The sequence below is a fragment of the Strix aluco genome, chromosome 5, assembly GCF_031877795.1.
Source record: "Strix aluco isolate bStrAlu1 chromosome 5, bStrAlu1.hap1, whole genome shotgun sequence".
In the NCBI taxonomy this organism is placed as follows: domain Eukaryota; kingdom Metazoa; phylum Chordata; class Aves; order Strigiformes; family Strigidae; genus Strix; species Strix aluco.
The window spans coordinates 6,161,339-6,183,413 of NC_133935.1; the positions used below are offsets into that span (position 1 = coordinate 6,161,339).

At 39.4% G+C, this 22,075-nt stretch overlaps 1 protein-coding gene across 3 annotated transcripts in view; it reads right to left on the minus strand.

Annotated features, from left to right (window-relative positions):
- Positions 1 to 8,371: 8,371 nt before the first annotated feature.
- Positions 8,372 to 22,075, minus strand: part of NTF3 (neurotrophin 3) — a 55,155-nt gene continuing 41,451 nt past the window's right edge. For 2 of the 3 annotated variants that reach the window (XM_074825290.1, XM_074825292.1), the window contains exon 2: positions 8,372 to 12,124. In XM_074825290.1, the coding sequence (XP_074681391.1) occupies positions 11,330 to 12,124 (795 nt within the window). In that variant the 3' untranslated portion in view covers positions 8,372 to 11,329. Of the gene's footprint in view, positions 12,125 to 16,549; positions 16,716 to 22,075 lie in introns of all 3 variants that reach the window. The other variant, XM_074825291.1, reaches the window with a different exon arrangement.

Genomic DNA, 22,075 nt, shown 5'->3' on the forward strand with positions numbered 1-22,075 from the left:
ATATAACCTCATAGACTTCCCTGTATTAGCTGTGACAGCTGCCCAGCCCCTTCAAGGCAGCCAGGGTAAACACAGCCACTTCTATCCAGAACCAGAAATTAATTGCGGAGCGAAGAGAGATGTGAAAGCAAGTGTTAGTGCTATCTTAACAGCAGTTTGTCAGCTACAGTGACAGCTATTAGTCCTTTTCTTTTAACACCTCTGGATCTCCAGATTTCACCTATCCTGACAGTGAGGATGACATTAAACAGCATTTAAGTCAAAAGTGCAGGAAGAAGCCACACAGGAAGATGTAGAAAGGAAATAGTCCCAGTACTTTTATTATTCCACATGAAGTTTAAGCATCTGGAGTACTAATCGGATCACACGAGACAGAAGAGAGTGTTTGTTCATCCATTTCTCCCAGTATCTAGTCTCCTCTGTTGATAAGAACCATGAATCTCCCAGGATCTTTTGTCATGGTCCTAACCAAATTCGGTGTTCAATATCTGAAAAGCCTCCTTGCCTGTTTGCTCCATCTGCTGCCGCTGAGGTAGCGTCTGTGCTGGAGTATTTTGCACTGGGTAGGGAGGAGATCTCCAAAGTGTCCCATTAACAAGTACTTGCCCTTCTACTCCCAAAGAGCAGGTCATCTATTCCTCTTCCAGCAGCCATCAAGATCTGTGGCTGAGCAAGAACTAGACACAGAAGTAAGTCTGCACGGATTGTCTTCATGGCACTGGCTGCCAGCAGGACAGGAGGCTGGAGTCAGCTATTTTTTGGTGCAAATGGTCGCACACCACTGCTTGTTTCTAGGATGTGTTTGTCAGAGTTCACCTGTTGGTGATGGCAGTGGATCTAGATTCAAGGACCTCTACATTTACTTTATCACTTTTGTAAAACTTCTCCCATACGTGTGAAACTGAAAGGGAAGGTGGGGGAAATAATGTTGCACAACTGGTGCCTTACTTTGTCAGGTCACTTGAGGCCTGACTCATTTCCCTCTAGAAAGGATGCATGTGCCTTGGCCCCACAGCACTTAGTCAGGCACCTTGATGCAAAGTGCTCATGAATATGAACTGAGGTAGCCAAACTGTAGATCTGTGTCCCAATCTCTGCCACCCAAGTTTTAACAATTATCACTTCTAATAGAGGGAGCAATACATTTTTTGGACTCTGAGTTTAAGGCAATACGAAGCCCAGCTACCAACAGAAGTGGAAAGGCAAGAAAATAGGACCTGTTTTGTATATAAGACACTCCATTTCTAAGTGGATGACGCTTAGTTTCTTCGCTTTTTTATACAATGTACATTCAACAAAACAGTATGAGAAGATAAAAGTGCTCATCCTTGCTTGGGGTGACCCCGTTCTTAAGTCTCTTACTATGTAGGGAGAAGAAACATTACTTCTATAGCAAGGACTCTTTTAGTCCAAATTCTAGACAAGCAGTTTTATGCTGGAGGAATCCCTCAGCTTTCTGTGTGTTTGCTTTAAATCTTCCATAAATTGCTGGAGTCGTCTACCAGGGACTTAAGGGCTTAAGATCTCCTTGTAGTAACTTGCTTAAGTCTTGGATAGAGTATATTAATGGTAGAAGTGATAAATTCAGAGAAAGTGTGGGGAAGTTACTTTGGGGATGTGACTAGAATATTCATCTGAAGTTACAGCAGCCTTCTAAGCAGCTATATGAATAAGAGTCAGTAGTCAAGGAGAAAGTAATCCCAAATTATTACCCAAAGCATTTACTTTTTTGTTTCCTCAGCACCTTTTAGAAAGTGCTGCTGTCAGACCTCTCAGTTGAAGGGAAGTGTCCAATTTGCCTTCAAACAAATTATGTGGGCACCTAAGCCACTAAGATGGTCTTGATAATTTCACCTCAGGTCTAAAGCTGTTTCTGCAGTTACCCACTGAATGACTTCTTCCCCTGGTTCAGCACATTTGCAGTTATCTTTGCATGTAATTCATATTCCTTCCCCCAGTTCCCCATCCAGGTGACTGCACTCATATCCAAGTCTATTTGAATGACTTTTTCAAGTAAGAATTTGTGAAGTACTGCCAAATGCTTTACTGTGCTCTAGATATTACCTTATCTGCTAATTTTGTTCTTTGATTTAAAAAAACCCCAAATGATAGTTTTATTTGGTGTGTTCTTTTTATCTTCTAAAACCATGGCATTTTATTGATCATGGTTCAATTATTAAGCACATAATTCAGGACTCACTAGAAATCTTTGGAGCTTTTTACAAACTTCCACGGACCTTGGATCAGGTCTTAAATGTTTACAGATTACTTGTGCTTTGTTTTCCTAGGAATTTTAAGAAAAAATTGTGGGATGGGAACTACTAGGTTTGCTCATATTCTTGTTCTGTTTTGGGGGTTTTTTTCAGTGATTTTTTTTTATTATGTCCAGTAATAAAATAACTAAGGAATCTTCCCTGGTTCATAAAACCATTTGACCATGAGCGTAGCTTTACGCACAGGGTTAATCTTACCAACTTCAAGACAGCTATTCTCTTTAAAATCGGTCATATGCTTAAGGGCTATTTTGGATCAAGACCTATGCAAGCAGGCTGAGTGAACTAAATCCACTTAAATGAAGCCTGAGCTGTGGAACTGGCTCTCAGTAAATCCTGACTGTGTATTTTTTTGAAGAATGAATCTATAAACCACTCCCACACAGATTATTAGCAGACACCCACTAAATGTTTTAAGTGCAAAAATCTCCCTCACAGCAGAATTTCGCTCAAGCTATTATATTTTACTTTCCTGGGATTTTACAAGGCATTAATCAGACAGATGAGCCCTATGAAAAAAAAAAAAACCCAAACAATTATTGCTATTATCAAAAGGCCAGCTGATCTTTTTTTTCTTATGATTACAAACTTTTGGATTTTTTTTTCTCAACTTTTGCTTCTCTCTCCTATTGTTGTCCTTGTTAAACTCCAGTTTTGGCTTTCCAGTGAATTTCTTGGTGTGATCTTTTGTGTTATTTGCTGTATTCACACCTCCTGATCTGCAGTACTTCTCTGATGGAGCCTGGGCTGTTCCCACTGAGTAGGTCAGGAGTATTTAGCAAACATTTCCTGGAATAATGCATGACCTTAGGGCTGACAGAAGCGGACACTTCAGATCATGTTCAGAAATTGTAAGATCTTTCACATTTATGGCAACTTTATGGAAAACCAGATGAGAAAAATCTCAAAGTTTTCCAAGCCCACAAAGTCAAGCTGTGTGCTGTAGTTTGCAAATTGAGTCATTACTGAAGACTGGTAAAGGCTACAAAATTCAGCATGTGATGCTCACCCAGAATGAATCATTTCAGTTCATTTCCGATTGTAGTTTTGGAGTGTTTCTAATGTAGCAAAAGTTATCATTATAATTATACTCAGTATTTGCTTACTGAAAAACCCTTGGGAAAGCCAAAATGTGAAGTTTCCTGTGAATTGAAAGGAAACTCAGGTGGTCACTTCTGTTCAGCAGGACTGGGTTCTTTGTCTTAGCTGAGATTAGATTGCTGTTGTCTAAAGCACTTTTGTTTCTGAACAAGAGCATCTTCCCTGAGCTTGTAGTGTGCACATGCTATCTTAATTTTCCAGTGTTTGTGTAGACAATAGTTACGGATTTCAGAATTCTGAATGCCAGTATCTGCAAATCTAACTTTTACTTCTTTCTTATAATTTCTTCAAGCACAAAAAGGCCCAGTGAAGTTACATCTGAAGCAAAAAGTAGTTAATTTTGAATGTTATGCATGGTGGTCCTCAGGGGAGACTATTTAGATGGTGCATGGCAAGACCTGATGAGCTGCATTGAATCTATCTGAGATCTGACAATATATCTCCATGCAAGGCATATGTAGTTTAAAGCTGCTACAGCATTGAAGTGTAGCTCCCCTGTAATTTATCACATTAAATAATTCAAATGGTATTCATCATGTAACTACGCAAGCAGCAGCTACATGGTATACAGAAATTGAGAGTACAGAGCTCACCACCTGCTTTAAAATGTCACAGGCATAATTCCAAGCTTTAGTGTATCAGTAAAAACTGGGACTAATCCTACTGAAGTCAGACATTAAACCTATGTGAGATCATAGGTTATTAGTTATATGTGTGGTGGTTCCCCCTAAAACTATACGGATGACTTAAACACTCTCCACTATTCAGATTGGCTTTTTATGTACATTCTGGATGCAAGTGAAACTGTTCAAGAGTAAATATTGCTAAATCGCTCCCCATCTACTATTGCCTTCTTCTTTAGTCTTTTACTTTGTGTGAACCAGGTCCAAACCATTGCAGGAAGGTCTTGATATTTCTTAAACCTGATCTATGAAATGGCAGTGTGGATCCTTCTCTTCAAAGATCCCATGGGAAGAGATGAAGGATCTGTCCCAGGATCAGCCTGTGAGATGATGGGAGATGACCTCATGTTCTCTGCCTGGCTGTTGTGAATGAGGAAGTGTGCTGTGCAGCTATACTGTTATTGCTCTCCGTTTTTGTGCCACTGATACACCCCAGTCTCCATAACATTTAGAAAAAGAGAGGAAGGAGTCTGCTGAGCCCCTCTCCTCAATCCAGTCATGGTACTGCAGCGCTCTTCTTTTCCACTCACATATAAATGCTTTGGGCAGCAGGATCTATGTCAGAAGACTTCACCACATATTTTTGGAGTGAACTACTAACATGGTAAGAGGAAACCTGAAGGGAAAATAGATCACTGAATGACTCTACTAAGGAGAATTTTCCTCTTTCTGTCTAACTTCTATTCTCCAGCGTCCTCATATCCATCTGAGAAAACTGCATGCAGCGGGCGTTTCTCAGGAACCCATTTCTTCCATTTCTGTGGAAAAAAACAACAACAAAAACCATGGGAGTTTGAGACAAAACTGTTCCCATGAGAACTCCCTTCTGCATAATTGCCATTATCTGATTATGGTGGGAGAAGGGGATTTTTTTCACTTTTACCCCTGCCTAGGACAAGTACCATGTCCTGACGCCAAGTCTCAGGAATCCAAGACAGCCAAGATTACTGACTTAGTGGATATGTGCCTCTGAGTCAGATCCTGAGATCAGGAGGATCATGTTGGCTGTACAGTTTATTTTATGTGTTTAAGGGGTCTAAATTTCAAGAAACCAATGCAATAATTATTGCCCCACTCATCCCACTTCTACCCTTCAGCTCTCCAGTTGTCCAGTTTCTACCTCCTCGAGACTTCAAACGTAGGTCCTTGTGATATCATGACATAGATGCTCTGACTGTGGCAGCTGAACTCACTCTCTGCAGAATGGAAAAATTTCCTTCCTGGAAGTTTTTCCCCAGGACATAAGTTCAGGGATCATGCTCTGGCCTGTGATTTGGCTCATATATTGGGTTTATGGTGTATGCTCTGTCAGCAGTGTAGAATGAGCAAATTTCTATCTCCTGAACTTAATGGGAATCACATTTAATAGATTTGTGCAGTAACAAAGATTTAAAAAATTACACTTCATGTGAGTAGTGGGCTGTGTCACATCTGAATCTTACTCAAGATATTTGTAATAACTTGACAAAAGTTACCATTCAATATTTTAAAACATATTTAATCTCTGAGCCTGAGAAGCAGATTCTGTCACTTTCACACATTTGGTTTAACTATCTAATGTACAAATGTGGAATTTAAAACTTGTACATTGACCAGCAAATTTAGACCCATATTTCTGCTCCATTATCCACAAAGATTGCACACCACAAACGTCTACAAGCAGTAAGTTGAGGTGCTTATTATACAAAATACCATGTGTAAAACAAAACCAAGATTTGTATTAAAATTCCTTTCTCAGACACTGAGAACATAAATAGGAATCAACAGAAGTTATTTACAGTGCTAGACACAGTATTTTACTACATACTTCCATCTAAAGTTGTTTTTTTTTTTTTTCTTTTGTAAATTGCTGCTAAATATATGTGTACTGGTCATATTAAAGAGTTCAAAGCTTATTTTAAAACTTAAATCCCTGGAACTAGACAAAGTAATGAACAATTTTTATGACAGTAATGTTAAAACCTTGGCTTGTTTTGTGTGGTGGATAATGCTTTCAACTTCACCTCCCCCTTATGCATTTGATTTAGATTTAATACCTTCTGAGCCAAATTCTGCCCTCACTTAACAGCTTCATAGTCCTAAATGCTGACAACAGGGGCTGCATAGGGCTAACCATGAGCAAGACTTCATCATCTGTGCTCAGTGAGCATAGTTAATTCCTAATCAACGCAGTGGGATTGACCCCAATTAATAGAGGTTCATTTTCCTTTTGAATTCATGTTTCAGATTATCTAATGGTATTTCTTTAACCCTTATCATAGCAGGAAAGAGGCTTTCATCTGAGGTTATAGTTGAACAATCTCCCTTGCTTTCCTATATCTCTGTAAAATGTTTTACACCCAACAGCTATGATTCCCTCTTTTTTTCAGCACTTACTTTCATTTTCTCCCAACCTCCATGGAAATAATTTTTGCTTAGAGAAAAGGAGCATCCTACCTCCTTCTTTAGCAGCGTCCCCTGGACACATTAGTGTTTTCTCTCAAATGGTCTCAATGTAATTTACGAATAAAGGAGCTGGTCTATCAATGATGCCCTCTCCTCCTTGTAACATGCTGTGTTTTAGAGAGGGGACAACTGACATGCTGCAAACACAGCACCTTTTACAGAAGGTCCATCCAGATTCACATAAGACATGCTTCTGGGCAGGCAAAAAATGTGAACTGAGAAACTGTCCTTCTGCCAAAGGTCCACTAAACATCTCAACCCTTGGACATGCAGGAAGCAACCCTTGATCATGCAGCCCTTGATCATGCAACTTGCAGCTCAAGACTGAAAGCAGAGCTGGAGATTTGGGAAGGTGGATATAAAGATGGCATAGAGCTGCCTCACTTTTTTTGCTCCTTGGCTGCTGTGTACACAGCCGCTTCTCAAGCGTGATTTAGAGGAGGCTGGTCATGATCTCACCTAATTGTGTGGCTAACAGTTCCAAAATAGGACCCTGTGATCAAAATGTCTGGAAACATGAGGTCATGACATCAGAAGGCCAGTTCTGTAGTGAAAGTATGGCTTTCAGGTGCTGCTGGCTTCAAAGGTCGGCAGGAAAACAGAGGAGAAATCTGTATTTGGGGACCTTCACGGAAAGCATTACCATTTGCTGTTCATCAGAGGTACCAAAGCAGCTAGCAATTACAGAAAAAAAAAAAAAAATCCAGCTCATGAATGTAATAAGTTTAAGGAAAAAATGCATTTTTTGCCACAGAGGTTAGTTAAATAATGTAACTGGGAATGTCATTGCTGAGCTCTGCAATAAACTGCACAGAACTGCACAGACCTACAGAGGTAGAGGTAGCGAATGGCCAACTTTCCCAGGAAAATGTTTGTTATCCTTATATTGCTTGACTTTTTTACACCACATCTGTGCTTGCTTCGTCATTCTGCCATCTGCTGTAACAAAATACAGGCAAAGCATTTCAGAGAACAACCCCTCCACACTTTAAAATGCTCCAACCCAGAGCACAGCCTTTTACTTCTCACAAGCTTTTTATCCTCTCCTCCTCCTTCTCCTCCTTCTTCCTCGGCCCCCCCACCACATGCATGATGAATTACATTTGCGTACCAAGCGTGGAAAACACAGAATCCCATTGATTTTGCCACAATGTTTCTATTAAATGAAAAGAATGGTTATGCGCTTTACTTCGCTGCACAAATGCATTTGCTGAAAGGTCAGAAATAGCAGGTCATTATCATTAAATTTTTAATTTTGGAACTCCCAATCAGACTTGTTTCCTGTTTGGTATTGTCTGCAGATACACAGTGTATAGCCGAGCGAAAGACTCTGATTGCTAAAGCATTGAAATAAGAGAGTATGAGCAGAGAGGTTTTGAGCACACACTCTGTATAGTCCAGTCAAAGTTTCCTCCTGGTGCAGCCGCACAAATCTCTTGGTAGCCGTAAACTTGCTGCACAGACTTCATTCCTGAACACATGTTCAAAGGTGATAAAATAAATGCAGATGGTTTCCCAAAACCTCAGTGGAGCATTTTTTACTGTTACTAAATGGACTGTAAAAAAAATAGGGAAAAAATGGAGAAAATACAGTTTGACACAGACCGGCAATTTCAGAATAGCATTTGGTTGTTTGAGAGAAAAGCTAAATAAAATGTGTGTTTATAATGATCTATTGGCAAAACAAAATTGACAGAGCATCTGAGCTGCCTGATGGGAGTGAGTTTTAGAATATTTAAATTAAACAAGCATTGCAAGCTGAATATTTTGCTTAACACACATACAAAAAAGTTGGATAAGAACTTTGAATTTGTTGTGCCATGACCGAAGGTGACGATAAAACCATCCCCGGCTGAAGTGAAAACAGAATTAGGCCTTAACAAATTTATTACAGGCTTTGTTTACAAACTTGTTACAAAATTATACAGCATCTTATGCGTACACAGGATTTACAAGAACACGTAACTGATGTGTGCGATTGCTCCGCTCTCTGGTCAAGATCTGCAGGTTTTTCTTTGCTCAAGGCCTGATCCAGCTTCCACTGGAGAAGGTGAGAATTTTTCCATTTACTTTAGTGGAAACTGGATCAGATCCAGAGGGTAACACTTCCGTTCATTGTTATACTGGGGTGGGAAAGAGGCAGCCGATCTAATAACCTTACACACCATGCTTCTTTCTCGTTTAATGTGTTTCAGATGACAGGCGTTGTATTTACTCTGATACATTTTTGCTGGCTGCTTGTAAAATACTTGGTGCATTGGTGAAGTTAAAAGTCAAAGACCAGTTCCTGTTACTGAATTTACAATGGAAAATGACAATTTGTTTTCTTTGAACCTATAAAGAATGAACCTCCCTTGATTCTCAGTGAGCAAAAATAAAGGCATTAGGATGAACTCTGGTGTTGTTTACATTGCTATAAACTTACATTTTCTCTCCCATCTTCAATACAGTTTCTCTGGGTTTACAATGATGTAAACAAGCGTGGCATCCACACTGTAGGAACAAGGCAGTTTCCAATTAATGGGATTTAACCAAGCTAAGTCAGTCTTCTTACATCCTCTTCTCATACAGAGATAGAACTATCTGGCATACTGAAACATGGAGATCTCTTAAGTTAATGATCCATGACAATATCTGCTCTCAATTACTCACAGCATCTGAAAATGATCTTTATTTGGGAATTCAGGATGTAAAATTAGGCTTTTAACTTGCAAAAAATTTCAGTGGGGCAGGACTACAAACTATACTTGTCCCCCCGAAGCAGAAAAATTTAGTTGAAATTTAAGCTTTCCTATAAGTAAAACTAGCCAAAGCCCTGTTAAGGATTTTTGGGGTTTTTTTAATGTTTGCTAAGGAAGGAGAATGATGGAAAAATTCTTGTCAGATCTACCAGATACTGAATTCGTTGTTATATTACATCCTCTCTTTAGTTTTAACAATTGCCTTGGTATTGAACCTCTGAAGTTATTATCACTTGAAGCAAAGTTAGGATTTAGTACTGCGAGGTGATGATATTTCCTCTGAGGTCAATACCCTGGCCTCATGTTGAAAGTTGAGATGGTTCTTAAAACCTTTGTTTATGCAGAATTACACCTACAGCTACACGCTCCAACCTGGCTTTCAGAGGCACTGCTATCCTAGTGCTTGAGCTTGCGAGCGACCTGCCCAGTTCTCCAGTGGTTTTATGACATGTAATGCTCTCTGTAAGGGAGTAGGGGAGACCACACAACTTGTTGCCTTTGATGACCTGTTACAGATTTGAATTTGGTTCTCTAGTAGTGAAAGCTATATGAACAAAGGCATCCTGCAACCTGGGGTTTGAGTGCTCTGATCTCATTTTCATTTGTGATGCTGAACACGCTACAACAGTGAAAGTCATAGTATAAATACCTAAGACTCTACAGCTGTAACGTTTTTTGAATGGCTGGCATTTTTCAGCTCTGGCTGTGTGTTAAGACCTAGCTAGACACAGATAACATATGCAGTCCAATCTTAATTCTGTTGATAGCCATGACAAGACTCTCATTTACTTTTATGGGAGTGAGATCCCAGCCAGGGCATTATACAACTAATGTATAATAGACCATGTCTTCAAGTAGTGTAATTATTACTGTCCCCAGTGGAGCTACATTGCAATACAAAGAAGAATTTGAGGTATATATATGCTAGTACATTTGTCTGTCCTAAGTAACAACTCACCTGTATAATTGAAGAACTTCATTATAACTACAGACTACCTGGATTTTAGTCACTATACTGCTCAAAAAGGTCTGTTATTTCATATCCCTATGAAAGGTACCAGATTTGTCAAGCAGTTCTATACATTTTTCTCTCTGAAAAATGGAGAAATGGATTGCTGAGTAGAACAGCTTCATACAGGTGTGTGGTTTTGATATCCATGCCAAGATATCATATCTTTCTTTACTACAATTTGCAAGACAAGGGCTCTTTTAAGGTTAAGACACCACCGCTTTGTTTCTAATTTAAAAACTCAGAAAGAGAGGACTGATCCAACAATGGAAGCAGAAGATAATGTATTTGTGTGAGGAGGAAGAAGCTGATCACAATAACTAGCAAATTCTGAAGAGATCATCTTTTATGTATTATATTAACGATCCATTTAGATTGATTCTTGGCTTCAGTAAGTTTCTGCTACAAATATTTTAGATTTTTTTCATATTTTTTCTACGATCAACTGGCAGCATTAGAAACAGTTGAAAAATGTGCTCAAAAAGATAAACGAAAGTTGCTGGATTATTAGTAGTCATTCTGAAATGCTAACAGAGGGAAGATGGTCATTTCACTGGCAAATTGGCATAATACACAGAAATTGTATTTTATGGCTACTTGATGCCTGTAACATTGACATCATCTGCAGGTTACAACAAGTATTCTGGTCCATTTTTGCTTTGGTGGCAAGGAGTCAACGCTGCATCCAATTAAGCGTGAACTTATAGAGTAGGGAGTATAAATATGTACACAACTCTTGACATTGATCTGATTTTTAACAAGTTTACTAAATGACAGTCACTGGCTTGACAATACTGAATGAAAAATACTGATTTTACACAGATTTTACAGTAAGGTTACGGTATGCTGCTGACAAGCAGTGTCACAAACAAAGTCTAGAAAAACCCGGAGCTGCCCACAGCAGAGGCACACACCCTTTGCTCTTGTTTATTGAGAGAGAAAGCTTATATACTGTAGATTTGCTGAAGTTTAATAAATAAGGTCAACTTATAATATATAAAACAATATAAACATTTATATGCTACATGCATATCATATAATTTAAAGTAATAATTTATATAGCAAAGAGATGCAGATTTATGTTCTTCCTATTTTCCTTGACAATGCACACACACAGGAGGTGTCTATTCTTATCCATCTCCAGCCTACCAGTTTATTGTTTTCTGAAGTCAGTGCTCTAACATAAGTTTGGGATGTCTTGCATTGGGAGTTCCAGTGCTTGTCATCGATGCCGCGGCAGCCATTTTTTACAGGCTTGGCTTCTTTACACCTCGTTTCATAAAAGTATTGCTTAACTGGAGAGTTGCCTGTTTTAATTTCTCCCAGAACAGTTACCTGGTGTCCTCTAATGTCGATCGCAGATGATTTGTCCGTGACCCATAAACTTTCACTGTCACAAACGGAATATTCCCCTCGGTGGCTCTTGTGCTCCGCGTACCTTTTCCGCCGGGAGGTTCTGTTCACCACCACTGAATTTCCAATATAATCCTCCATGAGGTACAGTGGCGGTGGTTCCAGCGGCGTGTTGTCACTCAAGAGGACTCGGGGAGAGTTGTAGCGTCTCTGCTGCCTTAAGAGGTCTGTATCCATTGAGATAACTGGCTGGAAGTCTGATTTCACATTTTCATCTCCATCCATGTCTTGCTGAGTGTCTGCTTTCTGCACCGTGTTTTGATAGTTTTCCTTAATATCTACCATCTGCTTAGAAAGCTTGTTTTTCAAAATGTCTGCCTGAATGAGTTTAATAATAAGAGAATTTATCGAATCTTCTGGCAAACTCCTTTGATCCATGTTGGTAGACTGGATGCCACGAAGATAAGCGAGAAATATCACATAAAACAAGATGGACATCACCTTGTTCACCTGTAAGATCTGCAAAGAAACAGAAAGTCAACATAAAAGCAATTAAATAGGGAAGTTTTCTGGAGGCTGTAAACATGAAAATTTGGATTTGTTTTTATAACATCTGCACTTTATAGATACAGATAAGCTATATGTTTCTTTGAAGATACTATTTCATTATGTTTTATAATGAGTGCAACTGTTTGCTGATTTTTTTTTTTCAGTGTTTCATCTATATTTCATGCACTTTTCAGGATGACCTTACTTTTCCTCTTTCCATGTACAGTGGCCTATATGTCAATTAGATCCTTTCTCTACAGAGGTAGGTAGCTCTTGGGATAGTATGTCCAGATCTTGGCAGCAGAGAGAGGCCAAGTTACTTTCACAGAGCCTATTCTACAGAGTGGTTTAGTTTCAAAATTGCAAGATTATGCAGAGTAGCAGACTATATAATGGTGTAGAATGAAGAAGTTCTGATTTTGTTAAGTGTTGTGAAGTTTTGTGTGTTGAGATCTTGTGGATCCTTGTGGCTTGTATTTAACTTTACCCTAACAGCATCATCATACACTGGGAAATAAATACTCTTTCAATAGCTCTTTATCTATCTTTCTCTCTCTGGTGCCATAAGGGATAGTATTCTTGAAGGAAAAGGATGCAGCTAAGCAGCAAAGTGGGATTTCTTATGTTTTGAACTTCAGATAACAGTGGTTAGGCTTCTGCAATACAAGTGGGAAATTCAGATGGATGCACAGACCATCTTGTACTGGTTGTCTGCAGGGTTTGGGCCTAGTTTTCTTGTTGTTTTTAATGAAGTTCATTATATTTATATAAAGTGGAACAAAACTGACAGTAGTTAGAAATATTCATGGACACATAGAGGACACCCCACCTCCACTTCCCTGCCCCCCCACCCCAAAATGGAAGAAACTTCTTCAGAAAGATCAAAATGATCTCAAGATCAGGATTTTGAAAACTGGACCTAAAAGTGTACTTCTTCTCTGTACTCTGTCATGCACTGCTCTATACGGATTCGTATAGTGTCCTTGTAATTCTAGATTCTGAAAATCATTTGAAATTTCTTCTCAAATCTTTTGGTCATCCTGTTTGTGTAGTTGAGAACTGTGAGCATCCATCTAAGCAGGTGTGTTTTTCCTTGTGGATACCTGTATAATTTGTATTTGCCTTTATATTTAAATGAAACTAATATTCATTGTAAAATACTAAATCGTGGAAGCAAACCATTCACTTGAAAGCACACCTATTTTATAAAATTGTTGCACAAGTCATGGATTGAAAGAGAAAATATTAAACTTATATTAGAGCACTCTCATGTGACAAACCCTGGCTGTAGTACTGTTTCCAGTGGCTCAGAAGAGTCTCGAACTTGATTCTCCTGGACTGCAGACACATCCACCAAGTGTCAGACTACTAGCACTCTGGGATGAAGGCACAGAGTTACAGAACATGGAACAGATGGATTTGGAAGAATCCTCAGGAGATCATCTCGTCCACTCTCACTGCTCAAAACAGGGTCACCTAGAGCAGCTTGCACAAGGCTGTGCCCAGTCAGGTTTTGAATATGTCCATGGATGAAGACTCCACAACCTCTCTAGGCAACCTGTTCCAGTGTTTCACCACCCTCACAGTAAAAAAAAAAAAAAAAAAAATCTCATGTTTCAGTAGTCTTTCCTATATCTCGGTGTGTGCCCATTGCCTCTTGTCCTTTCATGGAACACCCCTGAGAAAAGCCTGGCTCCATCATTTTTACTGCCTCCTGTCAGGTATTTCTGCACTTAGGTAAGATCACCCTGAGTCTTCTCTTCTCTGGGTTGAACAGCCCCAGCTCTCTCAGCTGCTCCTCATATTACAGATGCCCTAGTCCCTTCATCATCTTTGTGGACTTGCTCCTGTATGTCCAAGTTTCTCCTGTACTGGGGAGCCCAGAACTAGACACAGTACTCCAGGTGTGGCCTCACAAGTGCTGAGTTGAGGGGAAGGATCCCCTCCCTCAACCTACTAGTGACACTCTGAGTACTGTTTTTCCCAGAAGAAACTGAGGAAAAAATCAGACCTCTCGAAAAGAAAAATTTTCACTTCAAAAAATCACCATTTTCTGTTTAAAAAGGCAAACCATTTTCTGCTTAAGAAAGCAAAGTAAAAAAGAAAAAAAGTTTTACTGGAGGATCCACTCCAAGTAAAAGTCCTTTTAACAACAGTGAGTCCCCACTTCATAGTTTGGAACTGCAGCAAAATCAGAGCTACCCTCTGTGGATGTGTGATCTGTCCTTTTATGGACAAGAAATGTGTTTTCTCCATTCTCAGTTTGTCACAGTATGAGTTCACCTAAATCTAGACTGTTGCTTGCAGCAATGTTATGCTTTGGAAAAAAAAATCTAAGATTTTCAGTTACCATACAATTACTGTCATACCTAAATAAATACTAACTTAATGGATGGATCTCAGAGCCCAGACTGTGCTGTATAAAAAGACGTCTTCCTGTGCAATTTGGTCTTCCCTCAGTAAATTATTTGCTTTTAAGAACAGTAAAAATATTATAAAAGAGATGTCATTCAGCAGATTTTTTACAGCACTCAGAAGAGCTAACCCACACGCAGTATGACACACAAGTCCATAGGATGGTGAGCAAAGCTCTGACAGCGCTCAGCTGAAATGCTGAAAACGTTACTCATGCCAACATGCAGCTGCATGTAATCACTGCTCTGCTTAGTTTCAAAACTAAGTGGCACTAGCAAAATACACAAGTTGGAGCAGGTGGCAAGGTGGGAAAAGTAAGACTGGAGTTCCTGCAGACTCTCTTTAATGTCATGCTGCACACAGAAAGGAAGGGCTAGGGACCTCAGAAATAGAGAAGTTCAAATAAGCTATTTTTCTTGTCCATGAAGGAACCCCATATGGAAAAAAATGTTTAAAAATATTTTTCTGAACCTAACATAAAATGTCTTGTGGCTTTGGTGGGAAGGGTGTTAAACTACTCTGAAATTTCAGTTGCAGTTTGATTTGTGTTTGACAAATTATTTGCTGCAAAAGTAAAAATGTTTCAGAACCAATCTTTACATTTTTCCGAAAGGTTTCAGAGTGCAAAATTTGGAAAGAAAATGCAAATACTTGGCGAGATGATGGTTTTCAGTGAGTTCCCCCAGGACAGTTCACCTAGGAGGTTCATAAGTGGTGTGTTCAGGCTGTCCATGAAGTCCAGCCCCTCAGAATATGCCTAAGGCTCTATTCTAGCCAGGAGAAATGGATGTTACTGGGAAATTGCAGCTAGTTTATGGCCTTGGCTATTTCGAGTATAAGACACCTTAAAAGTGTATTGGTTTGTAGGACTGGGCAATATTGTTTTTGATAAATGGCTCTTTGCCCAAAATGGAACTTTGGGCCTGTCTAAATTGAATATAATTGGCAATTTATACCAGGGGTTAAATCAATAAAAAGGAAAGGAATATGTAAAACATTAAAATGTTTATGTTTTTATATTTTCAAAGCAAATCATTCTGATGTTTCTGGACATGTTTCAAAAGTTACACAATGCAATTCACAAAACAGAAAAGGTGCTTACTCATTATAGCCCGGTGAGTAAGTTATATACAGAGGAGATTTGCATTTAGAGGCAAGATTTCCACAGAGGTATCCTGTCTAAGAGAAGACCGACCTAACTTCCAGGCTCCTGGAGCACAGGCTTATATGGACCTTAGCAGAAGCTAATCCAGCACAAGTAGCAATAGATCCTTCTTCAGCCTTTTGGAGAATGTTATAAAAATCCCCCAAGAACATAGTCCTTCACATGAATTTTTCTGTTCTCTCATTAAAAATTCTTAAAATTAAAATTATTCATTTCTGGCAGAAAGACAGATTTTGTTCAAGCCAAACTTTTTTCTACTTAGCTGGTGATTGTGAGATCTTTCTGTTGATCTTCAAGGTTCTTGAAATTTTCCACATGTAAATCCCTGAAGATGTTCATTTTAGCTTAGTGGACTGTTTTCAGTTAAATAAGTGTGATGAATGGTCCTAGAAATGGACACAATACTCTTTAGCTTCCTACAGGAAGTACAGACTAGATTTCTATATCTGGGGCTAGGTCCCAAAGAGGCATAGGCAAGCATTTCCATAGTCACCTCAGAATCAGAGCACAGCCCAGCAGCATGCTTCCTAGTCCAGTATTAGCTGAAGTAATATTAGTAGATACAGATAGAGAAGACCAGTAACTGCTTTCCCTTCATTTTTGTCTGATATCTGATTGGGCTAGAGTATTGACGCTGGTACCTGAGCTCAGTTTCTGTTTCCACAGGCTGTCAGGGCAGCTGCGACACACAACCTAGTCAACATTAAGGTGTATGACTGCACCTGACTTAAATGAGTCTTCCGTATATATTGGATATAACGACACATCCATTTGAACCAGTATAATCATTTTACCATGCAGGACTTACTACACACCTGTCCTAGAAGCCATGTGGTTGTGCAACACTTTAGATAGTGTGAATCCAGAAGAACTGATCCGGCACCTTCTCTCTCACAAATCCAGAAGATTTGTGTCTGCACATATTACAGCATGGTAGGAAAACCAGTACATCCTGGTAATACAGTTGGCTGGTAATTTGCACTAAAAAAAATCTGTGTTAGAGATTGCTGACATTTGTGTCACAGAGGGTAAAAACAAACAGGGGTCGACATAGCGTTGAGGGATCTGGTGTAGTTGGGAACTGTCAGTGCTAGGTTAACGGTTGGACTAGATGATCTTCAAGGTCCTTTCCAACATAGATGATTCTGTGAAACACCATTGAAAAGTTTCCTCATGCTCATGCATAGCAAAGTTGTTTGATCTTTTAACTGTAGCTTACTTTTACTCTATTTTAATAGTTTGTATTCCTGTCTATCACTGCAGTGTTAGGAGGGTATTAAAGCTGCCTAATCTAGGTGTCGCAGGGAAGGCCTAAAGTTAGGAGAAGTAAATAAGTTTTACCTATCGCTTCCACCAATAAATTAAATCCCCACTAGATTCTGGCAAAACACTTTCTGCTCTTTTCCGAGTCAACACTTTATGTAGTTTTGGAAAACTTTGTTTAGTTTTGTTTTGTTTGTGGTGATGTAAAAAAAAAAATCTGGATTGCTTTATTTTGATCAGTCTCTGAACAGTCTACACAGCTGAAGAGTGAAGTGTCATTTAATATGTTCTGTGAAAATAATGAAATCCTAGTACTGTGAGATACTGCCTAAGTATTTACTTTTAAGTCAGTGCTAAGAGGAACTGGAATAGAAGGAAAAGTGACTGGTGAATTTTACATTCAACATTGTAATACCCAACATGATTTATGTAAGTCAGCTTGAAGTATTTGGCACTTTCTGAAAAATTTAAGAGCAGCTTTTGTTCTTCAGGCTGAGCAACTAATGATCATTTGTGGTGGCTGACAGCTTATTCAGGCTTTTGCCAAAGACGACAGTGTAATTATTCTCATTGCTTGCTAAGCACTGTTTTCACAAACTCACAGAAAGCAACAAGTAGCAGAATGCCCTCATCCTAATAACTATGTTGAGAAGAAATGCAGCCCTTCTCTGTGCTTAGGGGGACAGTAAAAAGGTACAGAACAAGGAAAATATCACTGCATTCTGAATATTCAGAAAGATGGGAGTATGAAATAATTGCATATGAAAATTTCCACTGCATTTCAGAATAGTAATCGACTATTTGTACAATATGTGCCTGCAGAAGGGTTTATTAAGGTAGATTGCTGCAGAGTGCTGAATGCCCCTAGAGACGCTATGACCCTCCTGAACATTTCCACTTTGCAAGATACGGAAATTTCAACACATACGAATTGAAGCTAAAGCTTTCACAAGAGCCAGACCCACTAAGAAGCCGAAGAATTCAGAGACAAAATCAAGTGGGACTGAGTTATGGCAGCTTTAAGTGTTAACCCTCCCATCCTCAGGGCCAACCAAACTGTAAGTTAGAGTGAAGGAATTTGAAACTAATGCATTCCTCTTGCAGATGGGCTGTGGAGTACCGCTACACGCCGTATCTGAGGACGAGGCCACCAAAGTTTCTTAATCTCTGCAGCAGGTCAGTTGCTTTTAATTATGCATTATTCAAGGCCATTTCAAAAGAGGAGACACATCCAAACGCTGAGGCCCCATAGCCTCCAGTGAATGGTATATACCTAATCTCTTATGGAAATGGAGTTCAGCCTACTGAGTCACTGACATTTCCTTTTCCTCTTTAAATGACTGGCTGAGCAAAGCACAGCAAGACAGCTGTTCACCCAAGTATGAAAAACTCATCTGCACTTCGAACCAATCTACAATACTGTTTATGATTACCATTGTGACCATGACCCTACTAGTCATTGAAGAAAGCTTTTCTGACTGGTGACATCTTTCTGAGGGACAGTTTTGTGATAATACATCTGCTGCGAGGAGCAATCTGTTTTCTGAACAGTTAAATGTGCTGTGTAGAACTGCAGCAATATTGGTTCATTTCAGACACAGCTGATTGCAACGGCATGTGTGTCTACATTTGATCTTTCCACAAATATATCTTTTTGGAGATCAAAATGTGATCGCCTTACACATACCTGCCCGTTTCCAAGAGAAAGGTCAGAAGCAGTTCCTCGGTGCTTACCTCACTACTTGGAACAGCAGCTGCTTCTCACACCTTGTGTAAAGTTAATTCTGTTAGGTTTTGGCCCTGCACCTTCCTCCCCCGCCACCGACATCGTCTGGAGTTCAGGGCACTCGAGACCCCCCGGAGGCATCTGACACTCCCCAGCATCCTCTAGCATTCCCACTGAGGGACTTGACTATTAATAATGTCCGGTACAGTATCAACCGTACTAGCTACATCCTCAGGTCTGTAATCAGCTAAAGAAGTAGGCAGGCTTTTCTCAGTCACAACTTGGTCTTTTTCTATTCTAATTCCTTTCCTCACTGACATTTTTGTAGCATAATATTTACACCTGTCTGTCTGTGCCCTGACTGCCACAGTATAATTTTGCATTAACCGGTTGACTAATTAATCTGTGTATTCAGAAGGTCAGAACAAGGGTTTGGGAGGCTAGGATCCTGATTTCTCTGATTTGTTGGAAGAGTTTGGTCAAGTCAAAAATCTCTGTTCATCGTTTTTCTACATCTGCAAAGTAAGGAACTATGTGGAATGGTGTTGGGGTTTTCTTACCCTAGATATATATATACCCTGACATCCTTTGCTTTCTCCCTCCCTACTAAGAGAGCAAAAGTAAAGATCTCCTCTCTCCACACAAGGCACAACAGCATTGCAGTATGCATGTTGTGTGGGAGATGCCTGTCTGTTTTGAGAGTAACGAGGCATCTTAACAAATATATTTCCATAAATGTTCTCAGTGCAAATCATCCTCTGTTTTCTTTTACCATTCTCATGTCCCTGATATTGGAGCACTCCATAAGCATTTATCTTGGTTAATACCGACAAAGTAGGAGGGCTGTAATTGTTCCCATTTTAAAGAGCAGAAACTGCAACACAGAGAAGTCAGATGATGTCAAGGTCATACAGGCATTCTGCTGCAATTTGGGGTTTTCATGTTGTACTGGCTGGATCAGGAAAGTCCATCTGAAATGCTGTATGGAAGTTTGATTGATCAATGACAAGTGTGAAATGCAAGGAAATAAAAACAATGCCATCTGAGATGAGCAGTCAGACACATCTTAGTCACAACCAAGAATTAAAACCATAGTTGGACAAACAATTTCCACAAAAGCTGAAGTATTTCTACATATTATTCACTGTGTAGCTCTGAAAACTGCTCAAAATAACAAGAAATCTAAAGGTCATATCTTTAGCTAAATCAATAAATTCCAATGACTTGACTAGACCTGTGCTAATTTTACAAAACCAGAAGATTTACTCAGAGCTTTGCACTTGCCCTTTTTTTTTTTTTTTTTTTTTTGAGAAGTCATTTACAAACAGAAGAATAGAAAGCAGCAGAACTAAATCGTGGTAGTGGATAATTTAAGATGATAAACTGTGTGTTAGTTAATCTTTTCATTACTGTTTGCTAATAGTGGCAGGGCCAAGCAGCAAACAAATTAAATTTGCAGCTGAATTTGGAGGGGATGCAAACAGCAGTGAGCAAAAAGAAATAAAATCTCTGCTGGGGAGATGGAGACATGAAATATTGGCAGAAAATTACAAAATGAAAGTCAAACTAGAAATTACAAGCTAACGAGCTTGGGGAATAGTAGTATTGAGCAATGATACACAGAGGGGAAAGAAATTTAGAAAGGAGCAATACTTGATCAGACCAAGGAATGATCTAAAACTTTGGAAAGGCACGGTATTTAATTAATACAAATACCGAGGATTGCATTGCAGAGCTAGGAAGGATTTGCTGCTTTTTGTAGCACGACTGAAAAATTGAGAAAGCTGCTTGAAAGTTGGAAGGTATTGTCATACAAAAAGAAAATTAGGAAAGAGCAGCAAAAATTACTAGAAGGGCTGTATAACAGACCTTTGAGGAAATAGCCTTGCACATGCAAGCCTTTGCTATGAGCTGACAGAAAGGGCATGACTGAAAACCCAGCGCAAAGATCTAGAAAGTGTAAGCATCGGAGAAACAGAGCATTCACTTTAGGGTGGGGCAAAGGAGTGCAACCAGGAAAAATGGGATTAAACTAAAGAAAGGGAAGTTAGGCTGATCATCAAAAGAAGTTTTCAAACTCTGTAAGATGCTTGCAGCAAACCCAAAGCCACACCAAAGAGGCCTGGTTTCATGTTTCATTGAAGCCCTGAAACTCCATCTAAGTCTTTTTTTAAAACAGTTTGAAGATCCATTAACCTTTCAAGTCAACCTGGACCTACTTTGACTCAACCAGGGATGATTAATTGTTCTGTATTCAAGTTAGGCAATAGTTGCAGTTCTTCTTATTTTCGTCAGAGAGTTGCTTTGAGGACTTAAGCTTTCCGTAATTACAGTTGAGAGCAGTCTTCCAGATGAAACTCACTTCTTTCACCTCCCCACAATTCTGGGGGTTCAAGCCTGGCCTCTGGAAATATCAGAGGCATGGCTATATTTGGGGTATCCTTCTGGAAAGAACAAGGGAAGCCATGGAAAGGGTTAAAGTGAAGTGATCCACATTTATAACAGATTGCTCTTGTTGTTCTATTTTTAAATGCCAGAGGTGGGTTTTGTCTAACTTGGTAGCAAGATGAGAAAGGGAAGCATCTCTCAGATTATCAAAATTTTGTTTCTCTCCTGATAGGTTATGAAAGAGCGGCCTTCTAGAGACCCTGTGGTGTAGGATGGTCTGTTGAGTTTTTACATTTCCATTCCCACTGGACAACTCATTTTGTAGGCAAAGATTTCATAGAAAAAAAGAAAAAGAGAGCTTTTTAAAATTCTATTTTGCTTGATTTCACATTGAAAACAAAAGTTTCTCTTTTGTTTAGCTTTAAAAATGGAAAATTTCCTTTCATTTTTTTAATACCTTCCAATTTCTTTTTCCTTTATGAAGTAAGGAAAACAGTGAGAACAAGCAAGCAAACAAGAAAAGGTTACAGTTTCAAAAATGTTAGAGCCTCAATATGAAAAAAATTGCATCCCTAAACCTGGTTTATGGGTACAGCCAGAACTTACACACACAAGGAAACAGAAATATGGTAACAGGCAATGCTAGTTAGAAAAGAAATACCTTTTGTTTGGTTAGAATTTAAAAAAATACTGAAGTTAACCTGACATTTCTTTGGTTTTCTGACAGCTCTACTGTGACCCTTGAATACACATGCTTGCCTTGAGAGCAGGAAGGCAACACTGCCTCTTTCAAGGCCCAGTCAGATTTTTAAGGTATAGAGGGAACAGCACTGCTGCTTGAGAGTTTCTCCCAAGCACTGGGCATGAGCCTTGCTTTGCCTTCACACACAATGCCCTGCCACCCCGGGTGTACGCTGTGGGACTGGGATCATGGAAAGCCATGGCACAGGAGGCTTGGTGGGGG